The following is a 16051-nucleotide window of genomic DNA, read 5'->3' as shown; positions in this document are numbered from 1 at the left end:
CCATGGATACAATCTCAAATACGTCAATGTCAGCAGCTAATATGCATTAAGAATCCATATAGGAATGCAGAAAGTTGTATTTCATTAGATTTTGAGAGTACTATTGCTGCATTGAAAATGCTTTTTTTATGCATTCTTTTGTATCATAATTTTTACTGTGAGAAAGGTTACATTCATATCTTGGTTTGAGATTTCTGTTTTCCATTGGATAGGACGAATAGGAAAATCGTAATAGTTCCATTTTCGGCGGTAGTATAACATAGACTGTATATAATAATTATTTATTTATTTATTTATTTGTTTTATATATATATATATATATATATATATATATATACATACATATATATACATATATATATATATATATATATATATGTATATATATATATATATAGTCTGAGTATAACAGTGTTAACTTTTTTGGGTGTTGGAGGACGCCGTAGTTTCAGCGTCTCTTTCCGTTGCCATGGAAAGGAGCTGAGCTGACGCGAGAGATGCACAACTGTACGGCGAACAATGACACAGGAGAAGGCAAAGAATAAAACACCGACAAAAAACAAACTAAAATTGAAAAAGCCTCATTCGGTTGTGAAGGAAAGAGAAAAACAAGGCTGGAGAGTTGCTCAGGTTTTACTATGGTGAACTCGACGGATATAAAACAGCGTGAGAACGAAGACCTTCATGAACTTTCGTCAGTTGTACGCTTAATAGTACAGAGGTAAACCAACATTCATATTAACAATAACTTAATTGTTCTCACATGGTTGTAACAGCCTTCCTGATGTGTCTCTGGCAGGTATGAAGGGGAAACATGTGAAGGCCAGTTTCATGGAGATGGTCTCGCTTGTTTTGAAGGAGGTCATATGTATAAGGTACAACCATTCTTATAGTCTACGATAATAGCATACACTGAAACCATAATAAAATGCGTGTTTGATTAAACAGTACATTTATATTATACATGTATTTCAACCCATCTGGTAATCTTCTATTTCAGGGGTGTCAAACTCATTTCAGTTCAGGGGCCACATACAGCCCAAGTTGATCTGAAGTGGGCCGGACCAGTAAAATCATAATATAATAACCTATAGAGAAGGACAAATCCAATTTGTTCCCTTTGTTTTAGTGCAAAAAAATACAAGTACATTCTGAAAATGTTCACATTACATGAACTATTTTTCTACAAAAACAGCTGTTGTATTTTTTGCCATGATGAGTTTCATAGTGGGCCAAATATTTTACTCTTTAAGCCCTGAAACCTGCTGCGAAAACACCAAACACACAGGTTACCCATTCACCCAAGTGTAATGTTTACTGCAAAAGAACAGATAGATTATGATAATGAACAAGGTAAAGTTGATTATTTTGGACCCCTCAGCTCCAGCAGGAACAGTTTTCTTGCTGGACAGTGTTGTATGCAGGGGTGTAGTGTTAATGTAAGTAGTTAGTGGGTCATCTTAAAGTGCTCTAAAAAGTCTTTATGAATCTCAACTGGATTATGCAAACAGCAAGTTATCTATTTTCTCACTTTGAGAAATACAGTCCCGGGAAAAAAGCGCAGTTCAGGTTCATTCCGTCAGCAGTATGATTTTATGCGACCCCCAGAGGACAAGTTTAAAATAGTAGTTACTGTTATTGTAAATTGCAGTTAATGTATTCACTGTCATTTTTTCACTTCACAAAGTCGTTCCGGGCTGGATTGGAACACCTGGGGGCCGATTTTGGCCCACGGGCCGCATGTTTGACACCCCTGTTCTATTTCCTTGTAGAACTGTTAAAGTCTTATAAATATAAGGTACTCTGGTAAGGTATTTCTGGTCCTTTCTTTAAATGCAGTCTGTTGCAAAGATATTGTCCGAACACTTTGCAAACTCTTATTTTGAAAGGTTCTATATAAATGAAGTAAGCATTATTATTATTATTATTAAACTCATTTTATTTTGATTCTGAAGGGAATGTTTTCTAAAGGACTGATGGATGGACGTGGTGTCTTCACACAGGCTGGTGGATTAAAATATGAGGTAGGGCACAAAAATGACAGAGGTTGTTTAACTTTTAATAAAAATACATTGTATAAGAGTGCATTTTGTATAATATTACAAACATGCATCCTGTTTACATAACAGAAAATAACTTGTATGGTGATGGCATAAGAAACTTGATTTGGGATGATTAAAGCTTTCAACAAAATCTTGAGGTACATTTTTTAATCCTAACAGGGAGAATTTGTCTGCAACCAGCCCATGGGTGAGGGCACCTACATCTGGCCTGATGGCAGTACCTATAAGGGTGAGGTGTATAAAGGTATACGACAAGGGACTGGAACCTACACCTGTGCAAAAAACTGTGTTTCATACACAGGGCAGTGGGATCAGGGAAAGAGGCATGGAAAGGTACAATCCACCAATTGATGCTCTTAATTGTTTATTATCATAGATTTCTATTTTACCTGAGTTTCTTCATGTTAGGGTGAAATGTATTACAACCAGGATAAGACATCTTGGTATAAAGGCGACTGGGTGGAGAACAACAGAGAGGGTTGTGGAGTGAGATGGTAAGTATGGAGTGTTTGATATAATCTGTGGCCTGAGCTATTCAAACTGACTGAACATTGCATCTTTTACAAGTTACCCCTCTGGTAATACTTACTCTGGTGAGTGGAAGAACAACCTGAGCCATGGAGAAGGAACCATGAACTGGCTCAAACTTGGAGAGGCGTATGTTGGGATGTGGCAGAATGGAGTTCAAGTATGAAAGCACACAAAGCACAGAGTTGTTCTGTTGTTATATAATAACCCCAATACAAAATGTAGCTGTACCTCAATGTGCTCTCCTCTCTCTTGCAGCACGGACAAGGCACACACACCTGGATCCTGAGGCGAGCAGACGGATCCCAGTACATCAAGAGCAACCAGTACACTGGGGATTTCATTCAGGGCCAAAGACACGGACAGGGAACCTTTTACTACGCTGGTGGAGCGGTCTATGAAGGGGAGTGGAGGAGGAACAAAAAACATGGAAAGGTTAATCCAGGATACAATATTACACAAAAGGCATCATTAAATGCAGATTGGCTAATTTTCTCTTCATATTTAGTCACGTAGCATCACCTTATTCTGTACATGAGAGTGCTGAATATGGTTCACAGGGGAAATTCACCTTTAAGGATGGCCGTGTTTTTGAAGGAGACTTTATGAATGATCAGATGATGACAGACATCCTGAATGGGAAACGAGCTCCCACTCCTTTTTGTGGTAAACACCAACGTCAACTATTTTAAAATGATCAACCTTCCATTTATGGAGAGTGTTACAGTCTGGTAAACTAACTTTTAATTTTGACTCCTCTTATAGGTCCCTCTCCCCTGCCAGGCAGTGATTCATCAGTCTTGGGACCAGACATGACCCTGAACATTGATTATCTTCTGGATAAAATCCCCTCGAGAAACCGTGACACAGAGCGTGAACAGGTCAGGTACCGTGAAAACAAAACAAAGCGTGATTTCTGCAAAGCAGTGGTTGCAGTCATTCAAAGCAGTTGAAGCAGAGTTCATATACATACTTGTGGGGAAATAAAACATTTCATTCTCTTTTAATTTTCTTGATTTTCACACTTGTACCTGCCCTGACACTATCTCTCTTGTGTAACAGGTGGAGTATGTGGTGCTGAGGCTGGCAGCTGATCTCAGGTCAGTCTACAGTTTCTACAGCAGACTTGGTCAGGCCCACTCTCCTGACAACACCTTCCTGCTGTCTCGCCTGCAGCTTTGGCGCCTCCTTAAGGACTGTTACATCCATCATCATGGCCTCACTCTGACAAAGATAGACAATTTTATCAGAAGTGAGGGTGGTTATCACTTACTGTCTCTCAGACAGAGTAATCTCAAATATGTCAGGAGATAAAAGTCTTGATAATAACAGTACTTTTGTGCTTAATGTTTTGACTCTGTTTGCCCCATCAGATGCCCCTACAACAGAGCTACACTCTCCTTTTGCTCCCATTCTTCTTCGTGGGCTCCTCAGCTGTCTGGTTGTTGTGGCCTACCACATCTACCATAAGGACATGGAGTAAGGAAGTCTTCTTACAGTTGCACACCAGGAGAGGAAATACCTGTATCCCTTGCAAAATGCCATGCTAGTGCAATATATGATGCGTACCCCATTTGGTCTTGTTACTGAACTACTGTTTGTAGATTTCCCTTAAATGTTATACTGACATTCATGGTTCCCAGAGGATGAATGCTAATAACTACGGGATTCCTTGACTGTTATTGTAGTGCTAGCATGAAGTTATTTGTTGTTCTAGGTTAAATATTACTCGCCTTTTTGATCCTAGACTTTGCAGTGCCAACTTTAGGTTAGGATTAACTTCTTAATATTTTGATGTAAGACTTGCAAAACAATTGACATTCCCATTAGTTTTACCTTATGTTTGGTGTTTTCAAATGTAAGCACACTTGTAGTGCTGAGCTAATTTTTTTGGGATATCAATCAATCAATCAATCAATCAATCAATCAATCAATCAATCAATCAATCAATCAATCAATCAAGCTTTTATATAGCACCTTTCATACAAATCAAATGCAACCCAAAGTGCTTTACAGTGATTGAAAACAAGAGATAAGCAGAAATAGAATCATGGCAAGACATATTAGGGGATAATAATAATAATAATAAAAATAATAATAATAATAATAATAATAATAATAATAATAATAATAATAATAATGATGATTGAAAGAACATAAAATGAAATAGAGACTAATGCACACCAACAATAAAATATGTGTAATTTAAATAAGTTAAAGCATCACAATTAAGAATACAAAAGTTAAAATAAATAGATTTAAAAAGGGTAAGGATAAGAGTTGAAAATAAAACTATGGCTAAAAATAAAATAAAATAAACAAATAAATAAAAGAATGAATAAATAAATAGAAATAGAATACGATAACAGTTAAAATTAGTAAAATAATAAAGCAACATTTAAATCAATATTACAGTAAAAGGTAAGTAATTAAATTGTTAAACCCTGCATCAAAGCCAGGCTGAATATATATGTTTTTAGTTTACGTTTAAAAGTCTCATTGTCTCTGTCAGCTCCTCTCAGATCCTCCGGCAGGCTGTTCTATATCAGAATCCTTAACTGATCTTATTACACTTGTATATTGTACACATTTAGCATGCTGTCTCTAGCACTTTGTTTTAAGATGCTGTGAGTAAGTATAGGCTCACAAAGTTAAAGGAGCAGTTTAAACTGGATGTCAATGACTTATTATACTTTTAATTTGAAGCGATTTTTAAAGCTACAAACTTCAAACTGTAAGTTATCCCCTGTCATGTTACAACTGAAAGTGTACAAGTTAAAGATTTGCTTTTTTGTCCTCAGTGACTGACATCACTTCTTTTTCTCAGGTCACAGAAGAACCTTCTGGCTGCCTGCTTTTCCAAACTGATGGCCGACAACATCCTCCCGAATGCTAAGAATGTAAAAGGTGCTAATATACGATATTGAAAGCATCTGTGCACATATGTAAAGGATAATGTATAGTGAGCTGGTGGTTATGTGAATTGAATCCTGACAGGGTAAGCAAGACCCCAACGGAACACACTAATGATGCATCACCACAGAAATGGAGGAAAATATGATATTGAGAGTAAAAGCAGCTGTTTTATATAATTAAGTACAAAACATGGGTATAGTATAGATGTGCTCATTAACTCCATCTCTATTGATTCAGGCTTCTTGTTTAGACTTCCAGGCTGTGCAGTGGTGGCTATGAACTACTTAAAGAAGTGCTGGGAAATCTATCAGGCTTACTGCAAAGTCTTTAAATCCCCCCGAGATAAGCAGACTCTGTCCTGCGGACACCTGCTCTGGATGTTCAAGGTGCAGCAGACTACACATTACCATGCATTTCAACTTCCTTTTACCATCACTCCCAAAATCAAACTGTTTGTGACATTTCACTAATTTTAACCCCACTTAGGATCTTGACTTGCTGGACAGGAACCTGACAGTAGGGACATTATTGCAGATCCTCGCCTCAGAGGGCAGTGACCCCAGCAACTTTTCCTCCTGTCTGGATCTGGAGGTGTGTCTGCATATTCACACCTGCAAACTCTTCTCCCTTGTTTTTGGTGTATTCCGTTCCCCTCTCTATATAACTTTTTCTGTTACAGATTACGTTCCTGGAGTTTTTTGAGGTACTCCTGGGCTCTGCTGAGGTGAAGTGTCAGCAGGTTTCTGGAAGCCTGGAGGAGGAGGGCCTTGAAACTGAAGTCAGAAGAGATCTACATGAATCAGAGGCAATAGAGAAAATGGTATGGAATACAAACAACCCTTACTAGTCGGTTAGACCCTTAATAGAGCCTCTCTTGACCATGCACCCTTTACCCACTGTACGTAAAGAGTAAAATTGTGGCCGCCGATGGTTACTTACTTGTTCAAAGGTTTATAAAAAAATATTATTTTTAATATATATATATATATATATATATATATATATATATATTGTTTTTCATTACATTTAACACAAGTCATGAATATCTGTTGTTGGAATCATACTCATATTTATTAGGCTTGCTATCATGATCATGCTCAAATCTTCCAATAACTGCGTTACTGTTGTTTCACAGACTGGAAAATCACAGGAATCACCTACTGCACAAGACAATGTGGGCCAACCAGACGTCCAAACTAAATTTGATGAAAATCTTCAGAATGCAGGTTGGTTACATTGGTGGTTATTTCTGTTATGTTGCTATAGATCTAATGTGTATATAGCTTTAAAATAATTAATAATTGAACCCAAAAAGCAGATTGGTGTGGTTTGAGGTTGAGACATTTGCCCCTCATCTGAAGGCTTCTTACATTTTTCTGAAGAAATTAGGAAGTACAATTTTTCTCGAGCTTCAGTTTAGTCCAGTTACCTTTTGGATTAGACTTAAATGTCTTGAATTAATGTTTTTATATTTTTACTTCAGTGCACACAGAAGATTATACAGGTGAAGAGGGATACGCAGGGAAAACCAGAAGAGTGGAGGCCAAAGATCATGAACCTGAACTTTGGATGCAGATGATCCATCAGTTCTTCAACCACTTTCTCTTCCCGGCTTATGAACACAACAAGCTGGTGTCCAAAAAGATGGAGGAGCAGCTCCACAAGAATGGCGAGAAACACATCAGCCCAGCAGAGAGCGAGGCAGTTTACTTCTGATTCCCAGCTAAGGTTCATTTCATCTTTAACTTTGGTAAGCTTTTGTTTCCAGCCAACTCGCCCAACCTGAACCCCACGGAGAAAGTTGTCAAGATGTGAAACCCCTAAGCCATGAATACAGAGCAGCTAGATGCCACAAAGCAACCTGAGCTTTGAAAACACCTCAGTAAAGCTAAATGCTGATTAGCTTCAAGCTACACTCGATAAATATATTGTTGTAAGGAAGCCCCAATTAAGTATTGAGTGCATACTTTAATTTACTTTTGAGGAATTACATTTTTCTAAATCTAAATCCTTTTTTTTGAGTTGATTCTAAAAGATATTTTTATAATTTCAGACACTGGACTTTTTACATTTTTGCTCAGCTAAAATTATCCAAATTAAAATATCATTTAAAAGAAAATATGCAGGTTTACTTTAGTTTGTGAATTATGTAATGAACATTTCCATAATATTCAATTATTTGAGCTGCTACTGTATGCACAAGATATATGCAAAATACTTGTGCATAAATACAACCACCAGATGGCATCATTATACCTTAAGTCCCACATTATTCTACTGCCATAGCTTCACATTATTGTACATTAGATGATCAAAACTCAGTTACTGCACTGTTTTGTGTTGCAGGTAGAGGACCCAATCAAAGGCAGGGACTGCAAAGAAACACACTTGTGATGAAGCCAACTGGTCCTGCGCTATCATTGAATTAATAATAGTTATATATGAATACATTAAGGAAGTAATAAAAGTATTGTCTGTATATTGGGTTTGTGTTTGTGAGTTAATGAAGAGCCTAGGCCACTCTATTGTTGTAGCTAGAACTTTAATAAAAACATCTTGACGGACACAACTATTTTCTGTTTGTCTAAAAATATCTCAAAATCACTTGGATATCATACGTAACAAAAGCAGTTTATAATAAGCAAGAGAAATTTGAAAAGAAACACTCTTTGCTTCACATTAGAGGGGCGGGGTGAAGACCATGAGGTCGCTCGGACAGACGGACTGCCGAATCCGGTCCTTCATGTTTGGGGTGAAGGGGAGCATCTCAGACTCAGCTGACTGGGTCTAAAAGAATTAAAAAAATCAAGATTCAACATTATTCAGCTATGAAAGGAAAATAATTTAGAGGCAGGTTAATTTTTCAAAAATACATATTTTAAAGATAAGAAAAAAAAGTGACCTGTGGTGACTGAAGAGTCAACACCGAAGGCACTGATGGCTCTGCTGTTATGATGGTGAGAAAGTGAGAAAACATGAACAAAAGACAGTGAAATGTTCCTTTAAAGTCAAGTGAAACCATGAGAAAGCTCATGGTGTCACTTGACTTGAAAGCTCAGTGAATTCTACCCATATAACCAGGATATTATAAATATAAATGTTGCAGCATGCAGGTCTAAAGTTTAAAGCTCTTAAATACATTTAACTAATGACAGCACTTAAATTCACAGTTAAATACACCTGAAGTTAAATCCAGACATCTTGTTGACTGCATGTTTTGCATGATCCAATCCTGTTATGAAGAGAAGCACCAGGTAAACACTCAAAGTTTCGATGCAGGTTAATCATACCTGGGTCCTGCTGAGTAATAATGTCCTCTGATTGGCCTCTGGGACTCTCCATCTCTACATCCACTGCCATGGGTGATAGCGTCTCTACAGCAGCTGTCTCCCCTGGTGACATGCTACATCTCTGTGAAGGCTGGAGATAGCGCTCAAAGTCCAACCCTGGAATCTCCTGAAAATTACAAAAACAACTTGATTGTTTCAGAGCAGGACATACAGTCTTTAATGATTGATAAAAGATAATTAGTTAAATTGTGTTGTACCTCAATAACTGAGCTGTCAGGTGTGTGACAAACAGATTCTTGGGCCTCCACATCAGCAGCAGAGGAGCTGGGAGGCTGGCTGGGAGTCCCACAAGGGGATATCATGAAACTCAGAAAGGAAGGCTCAGGGGCTTTTGAGACAGGGAGAGGTGTTTCGCACAGGGAGAGGGAAAGTCTTGGAGAGAGGGTGAGGTCATTACTGATTGCTTTTTCTAGTTTGTCCTGCTCTTCCACTACAGAAATAGATGGAAGTAAAAACACAGGCGTGGCTGTGCTTTCCAGTGTGGGGACTGTTTCTGGTTGGCACGCAGGGCTCGCCTCAGGCTTGGTGGCGTCAGAAAGAACATCCCTGACTGGTGTGAAACAGAGAGAGACGTTTACAGGGTCCTTTCTCTTCTGGGTTGACTTTGGAGTCCCTCGCTGAGATTTCAGAGCCTGTGCTGGGGTTTGTTCGAGGGTGAGATGGAAGCTGGCAGGGGTGGGGCCGGGCTTAGCGGGAGAGGCGGCGATGTTATTGGGGGTCTGTGCCAGAGCAAGGGATCTGCGGGTGACTCTTCTGGGTGAGAGGTAGTTTGTGCAGGGGGAGGCCTGCGGGAGCACGGCTGCACTGAGACGACTGGATCTCCTCATTGAACCTATAAATACGACAGTGTGATGACAGTTTTAGCTTCAAGTATAAGGAGCCTAAACAGCTAGAGACAGAGTTATAAATGGAAACTGATATATAACTTCAAAATTAATGCCTCCTTTGCTCACCTGATGCTTTGACTGGACTCTCCACCTTGAAGAAACCTCCATCAAACACCACCGTGTCAGCCACTTTGGCCTCTTCTTGAGGTTGAGGCTCCTGGGAATTCAAACTCAGGTTGTCATCATTGTTCCCAGCATCCTTTGCTATTTTCTCCGCCTCAGCTGCCTGGTGTTTGGCTTTCATAGCTGCTTTGGCAGCAGCCAGGCGAGACTTTGCTGCTGCTTTAGTCCCCACCGGTTTTACAGGTGCAGCTGATGGTTTCTGAGAAAACAAAAGGAATCAAATATGAACTTTCCCCCAAACAGAGCCAACAGAAAGTTGTTGACATCTTTAAGAAAAAAACAAACACTAAAAATAAATAGAAACAATGTGGCATGGTTGGGTTGGTAGCACATGTCATCATAGACATCTTATTTCTTTAATTCAAATATCTAATGATAGCTTACCTTCACTACTTTCCTCTGTCGTGGTTGGGGCTTCTGCTCCTCCACCCACCCTCTGCTCTCCGCTTCTTTCAGAGCGTCAAACTTCTTGTAGACGTCCTCTACCTGAAAGATGGCAAAACATAGAGATCATTGGCTTTCTTTATCAATCAATCTGTAGAGCAATCAAGAATTCATTTTTAAAGCTCTTTCCATACAGCACAGTGTAACACAATGTGCTATACATAAACAGAAATGGATAGTAATAAAATGGAGGGGAAAAAATTAATAATAATTAGTCATCAGTAAGACCCCATCCCCCTACCCCATAATTCATATACAGAAAGCATTATGAAGAAAGACTCAATAAAAGCAAGAGCCAAAAACAAGAGCTTAGTTGAGGAAGCCCAGTACATAGTCTTAAAAAGGAAACACTGGAGGAACCATAAAGTGTTTAAAAGTAATAAACAAATAAAATGGAGGTAATAAATAAGATGGTAAAACACTAAGAGATAATCCACAAAAATCCACTAGATTATGATGAAAGTTAAGAAATAAACCATCTAAATGAAAATATCAAAATATTAAAAAGAGCAAAGTAATAAAATTAAAATAAGACTGAGGCGTTAAAACACACTAAAATCTAAACTTTAATAAAAAAGTTAATAAATTAAGTCACATAATATAAGCTAAATCAAAAAACTCTGTGCAGGCATCAGGTCTTCAGGTAGACTGTTCCACAGACAAGAGCCATAATAATAAAAAGCTGCCTCACTGTTAGTGTTTGTTCTAGATTTTTCGCACGATAAAAAAAAAAACACTGCGTGTATACCCGAGGGCTCTCGTAGGCCCATATGATAAAAGAAAATGTGTTTTGTGTCTGAAACACTGTTTTCTTTCCCTTATGAGGCTCTCACCTGGTAGTACACCATGTCCCAGAATCCCTGCAGGTCAGAGCAGGTAGTGATCTTCTCCCCTCGGCCCAGATCACAGTCATCCACCAGACCGCTGAACTGCTTGAAGCGCTCCTTCATCAGCAGCCGGGCTTGGCCGACGGCTGTCCGGATGCTGTCTCTCACTTAATAGAGGAGAGAGGTAGAAAAAACAATGACTTATACTACATAAGAGATGTCATTTTGGCTCCTTAAAGGAACATTTGGGTGTTTTACTGCATGGATAACACATTCATAATGACAATCTGCTAAAGCAATGTTAAGACACTCACTCTCTTCTGGGATAGATTCATCCTCTACTTTGGGCTCCCAGTGGTCACACAGAGCCGTCAGTCTGTTGGTCTCATTGGACATTTCTGATCTGAATAAGATAAAATAAAAATATAATAGTTCAAATGTAAATAGAATAGAAAAATTGCTCTTACAAAAAGTGAGGGATAAGTATTTCTACCAGTTTAGGCATCTGCCCCCTGGTGGATTTTGAAGGTACTGCAAGGTATCTTAACTAATAACTACTTTTGTTTTAGTTAACTTCATTACATTAGTGCTTTTAGCTCAATAAACTGTCATGTGTATCAACTGTTTGCATTCTAATCAATGCCAAAGCCTCACTTTCTAACGTAATTTGAATGGCTATGAAAAACAACACATTTAGGGAATACTTCATCTGTGTCTCAAGTGTTGTGTGATAAAAATTTCAGTTAAACTGTAGATGCAGAAAAAAAGTAAGCCACCTGAAGTACGGTACGTCATGCTTTGACTCCAGTGGGCTTCCTGGAGCGGGAGGAGCCTCATTGGGAGATGTTTGAGCCAGAGAGCGGCGAGGGGATTTAGGAGGGGATGCTTCAGTCACCTCAGCCTGAGGCTCATCGTTGAATGAAGGGGCTGCTGGGAGATTGAAGCTGGAGCTAGACAGGAAGAGTAACAATGAGAGTTTCAGTCAAATGATAGTTTTCCTCACACAAAAATATGCTGCTTTCCATATTAGGCTTCAATGGACATAAATAAAACATCAGTAGGAGGAAATCAGACGGACCTTGGTGTGAGAAAGGCGTCCGCTGACCGAGGAGTGAGAGGCTCAAACCTAAATAAGGATAACCCAGTCGGAGCCTGGAAGGTAAAACCCTCTGGTGCAAAAGATGATACAGAAGTTGGTGCTTCATCAGGTACCACAGCAGGGACAGAGTCTGAGACAACGTGAGCTTCATCCACCATCATGTCTTCCTCTTCGGGAGTGGGTGTCAGGCTGGGGGGACATAGTTTTCCTCTGGCTTCTGAATCTCAGGTTCCTAAACAAGAGCAAAACAGAAAATTCACTCATCTACAAATAACTGATCAAATTGAAGTCATGGGGCTAAGCACTTCATTTATCTTTAACTCACATGAAGAGTTACTCACCATATGTTTAGTAGGCAGGACCACGTTGACAGCTGCTGTATTTTACAGGGAAAGATACATGACAAATAAGTGGTTAGATTATTGCTTACTTGGTTAAGGTGATCAACGGTCTTAAATAACCAGTCATTTCCCTCTGATGTCTCAAGCTCAAATGCTCTTATAAAGTCTTACTGCTCAGTTCCAGGTTGAGTCTTTTTAATTCTAACACATTATGCACCTTCAGATGTCAGGTCACATCAGTTAGCACCACTTTCTGTTTACAGGAAATACTCTTTTTGTATCATGTGACATCAAACAAAAAAGTTAGCATTTAGGGATTCCCTAGCTGACAGTAACCGTGGCTAAGAGATGATTGAGGGTACATAAGCTGTTTGAAATCATAACCAATGAGTTTTAATGGCAGCCTCTGTTGTTGAAAGGTGAAGCCAATCTTTTAAGATTAGGGTTCGAGCTTCCCTCCTAGAGCGTGACATCAGAGAGTAATAGCCAAGGTTAGAATATGGTCAATATGATAGCTCTTTGACAACGCTCCAAGATACCTTTACAGTTCTTTTTCCTGTCAGATAAGGGGGGCACAGGGTTGACAACCACTCTGCTTCTTGTGGTCCGAACATCTGAGGGTCAGGAGAGACACTTAAAATGCAGCATTTCATTTTCGTTGTACTACAGAATCACTGTACTTGCTGATCTGGTCCAGTGACTTTACATTTTTGGGCTTAAAAAATTACACAAAAAAACCCCAGACTGCCTCAACTAAGGCTGTGGCTCAATATGTACCTGCAGGCTTGTCCTTGTGCTTGTCTTTCACCACTGGAGCTGCTGTAACAGGAGGCCTGTTGGCTGATCTGGACGCTCGTACAGCTGGCTCCACTACGACAGGATGGCATGACACACAGGCACAGATTGAGATGCAAATGAGGAAACACAATAGGGTAAAATCAACTTGATAGCTAGTCTCAGAGTCCAGTCATGAACCAAGATTTTTCTTCTTGTTAGTTACCTGCAGGTTTTACAGTAGCTGCACGGGTCCGGTTCGATTTCTCTGCTGCAGGTTGTGCTACCAGAAGGAGAGAGAGGTTAGATCTAATACACAACAGATTAAGGACAGCTTGATTTGAAATAAAGCCAGTTTAAATTAAAGTACCTTTCCTTGATGCATTTGGATTCTGCAGTTTCAGAGGCTGCAGATAGACAAAGTGCATACAAGCTTTTAGTGTCACTGAAGTCAATGGAAGATAATATGTGAAAGAAGTTTAAGAGAAAGTAGTACCCTCTGCACTTCCTGCTGCTTCATCGAACGAGTGACTCTGGTACTCTGAGATGGAGCTGCGTTTACTCTCGTCTGAAAAACAAAAACATTTCATGTTCAACCATTGCAAGCATTATCACACAACTGAAAAGGCTCTCTCTTCATCATCATGATTAGTTGTGTAAACCAGACTCTTTAGTGAGTCTTCCCTCACCTCCTTAGCTGTGGTTGAGGCAGCTGGGACTGCAGGCAGGGAGGCAAGGGGAAAGGTGTCCTTGTGATGATAAACGCCAGTCTTAAATATTCCTTTGCGCTCCTTCTCTCTCTTTTCTTTCTCCTTCTCAAGAGTCTTACGCTCTTTCCAGCGCACAAGCTGCTTCAGCCTCTCATCTACAGCGTCATCTGTGGAGCAACAGGCATTGGTTGAGACACAGATTAGTAAATTGATTTGCCAATATAAGTTAACACTCCGTTTAATGTTGTTCCAAAGAAATAGCAGCAAACCGCTATAAGTTGTGGAAGCATGTAAGTTACCAATAAGAACACGGGTTTGTTTGTAACTGAAATAAAAAATAAGACTTTACTTTTTGCTTGTTTTGTCTTGTTCTGCATCGCCTCTGGTATGATTGACATGTTGGCCATGGCAATGGAGGCATCCATGGATGAGACATCCAGCTCTGGGACTTGGTCGAGCTGTCTTCTTGAGTTCAAAGCTCGATCTCTGTTCTCTTTCTGGGACTGAGACCTCCTGCGGGACATTTTCACCCTCATCATTGACACACTGGTGTCCCGCTGGCGTAGGTGGGAAAAACGAGACTCCATGTTCTAATATCTGTAGCAACAGCGGAGAGCGAAAAGAGATGTTAATTACATTGACAGTAAAAGGAAGTGTACAGTGGTGGATGATGTACAGGTACATAAATGATTAACTAATCTACATAGGGTCTAAATTTAAAAAAAAAAAAAAGAGAAAACCTAAAAAACATGTTGAAAGGAAAACCGTCTTTACACGTTTTTCAAAATAGCCACTGGTAATGGTCAGATGCAATTTCCCCACAACTGTTGGTCATCAAAAGTCAATGTTGATATCAAATAGCCATCTAGATTATTGTCATTAAAAAGCAAGTCCTCTTAGGGTTCACTTGGAAAATATAATCGGGCATGGATGCCATTTATTGAATATGTTGAGAAACTGTCATTCCCAGCAACTTAAAGCAACATATGTCTGTGAGGTGGTATTCAGACCTGATCATGTGGTGGAATGTAAATGTTCCTGTTTCCCAACCGACCTGTGTCTTGATTTCCTTTAAATCTAATACAAGTGATTTATTTACCCTGTTGTACCTTACAGCTGAAGTGCTTCTGTTGTTGTTTGTTAGTGTGTATGTGTATACATATCTATATATCTATACACAATTACTTTATGTCTAATCTATTTAATTTTGGTTATTTTTTGTCGTATGTAATTTGTTTGAAGTCGTGACCACTTGTTTAATGCCAGTTGCTGGCAATACTATTGTTCTAGTTATAAAAGAAAATGTGAAAATGTGAAAAATAAACTTATCTTAAAACTAACCTTTGAACCATTATCAAACATTTTACCACCTTGATAAACGCGTATTTGATGTGAAGGTTGGTTAAAGCTTCTGAAATGCTGAGAAAATGGTGTGGTTTTTGTCTTATGGCGAGGTTCTAACACTAACTTTAGGGTATAAGTTCGCTTAGTTCACAAACGATTACTGCTAACATACTTTTAGCTCGACCAGTCATTGTGTACCAGTAGTAAACAGCTAAGTAGGCAGGGAAGAACTGTAATTATTGAATGTATGTTTGTACAAAGTGTTACTTTAGCCACAGGGATACACCTTAAAACAAGAGGAAGCACCGTACTACATATAAAGTTAAAATAACATTTTCGTAGCTGTCCTATATCTTAGGTGACTTTTAGGTCAAATGTCATATGAAATACCTCTTACCTTTCTCTTATTCCCAAAACGCTACAAAAAAAAACAAGCTTTCTTTTCTCACGTCCGAAAAAAAAAACAACGGACCGTCTAAACTAGTTCAGCTCGAAATAACACAACAATCATGGCGGGTGAGTTTTGAAAATGTCCTAAGGTGACGCTGATTGGCTGAAAATCAGACTGGAATGGTGAGCTCTGATTGGGCCTTTTTTCTTCTTCTCTGTTTTTGTGTGGCATAAAGATACGCTCATACACTACCT

General features: G+C 39.1%; 2 protein-coding genes across 4 annotated transcripts; one reads left to right on the top strand and one right to left on the bottom strand.

Moving 5' to 3' along the window:
* The first annotated feature begins 455 nt into the window (after positions 1–455).
* On the top strand, positions 456–7988 carry rsph10b (radial spoke head 10 homolog B). 3 transcript variants are annotated; one of them, XM_034707584.1, is made up of 18 exons: positions 456–721; positions 800–875; positions 1956–2024; positions 2223–2396; positions 2493–2557; positions 2631–2751; positions 2850–3026; positions 3152–3257; positions 3357–3472; positions 3654–3843; positions 3965–4070; positions 5419–5498; positions 5745–5893; positions 5994–6098; positions 6187–6327; positions 6643–6733; positions 6991–7257; positions 7854–7988. In XM_034707584.1, the coding sequence occupies exons 1-17, from the start codon at positions 639–641 to the stop codon at positions 7221–7223; spliced, it is 2082 nt and encodes a 693-aa protein (XP_034563475.1). In that variant the 5' UTR covers positions 456–638; the 3' UTR covers positions 7224–7257; positions 7854–7988. The 3 variants fall into 3 exon arrangements, with proteins under 3 accessions (XP_034563475.1, XP_034563474.1, XP_034563472.1); XM_034707583.1 differs by having other exon boundaries at positions 2472–2557; positions 6991–7235; XM_034707581.1 differs by having other exon boundaries at positions 2472–2557.
* Positions 7989–8030: 42 nt separating this feature from the next.
* dlgap5 (discs, large (Drosophila) homolog-associated protein 5) lies at positions 8031–15938 on the bottom strand. Its single transcript, XM_034707580.1, is given in 20 exon segments — positions 8031–8294; positions 8410–8453; positions 8798–8963; positions 9055–9689; positions 9811–10066; positions 10252–10353; positions 11145–11305; positions 11453–11541; positions 11915–12088; positions 12217–12436; positions 12439–12469; positions 12579–12613; positions 13118–13192; positions 13356–13448; positions 13579–13635; positions 13723–13759; positions 13849–13920; positions 14042–14229; positions 14412–14659; positions 15804–15938. Coding segments are annotated over 19 exon segments (2781 nt in total). The 5' UTR covers positions 14650–14659; positions 15804–15938; the 3' UTR covers positions 8031–8186.
* Between the last annotated feature and the right edge of the window lie 113 nt (positions 15939–16051).

Source organism: Notolabrus celidotus, chromosome 18, assembly GCF_009762535.1.
Source record: "Notolabrus celidotus isolate fNotCel1 chromosome 18, fNotCel1.pri, whole genome shotgun sequence".
Classification (NCBI taxonomy): Eukaryota; Metazoa; Chordata; class Actinopteri; order Labriformes; family Labridae; genus Notolabrus; species Notolabrus celidotus.
The sequence above is the reverse complement of the archived record's forward strand: the minus strand, read 5'-3'. Positions and strand labels throughout refer to the sequence as shown.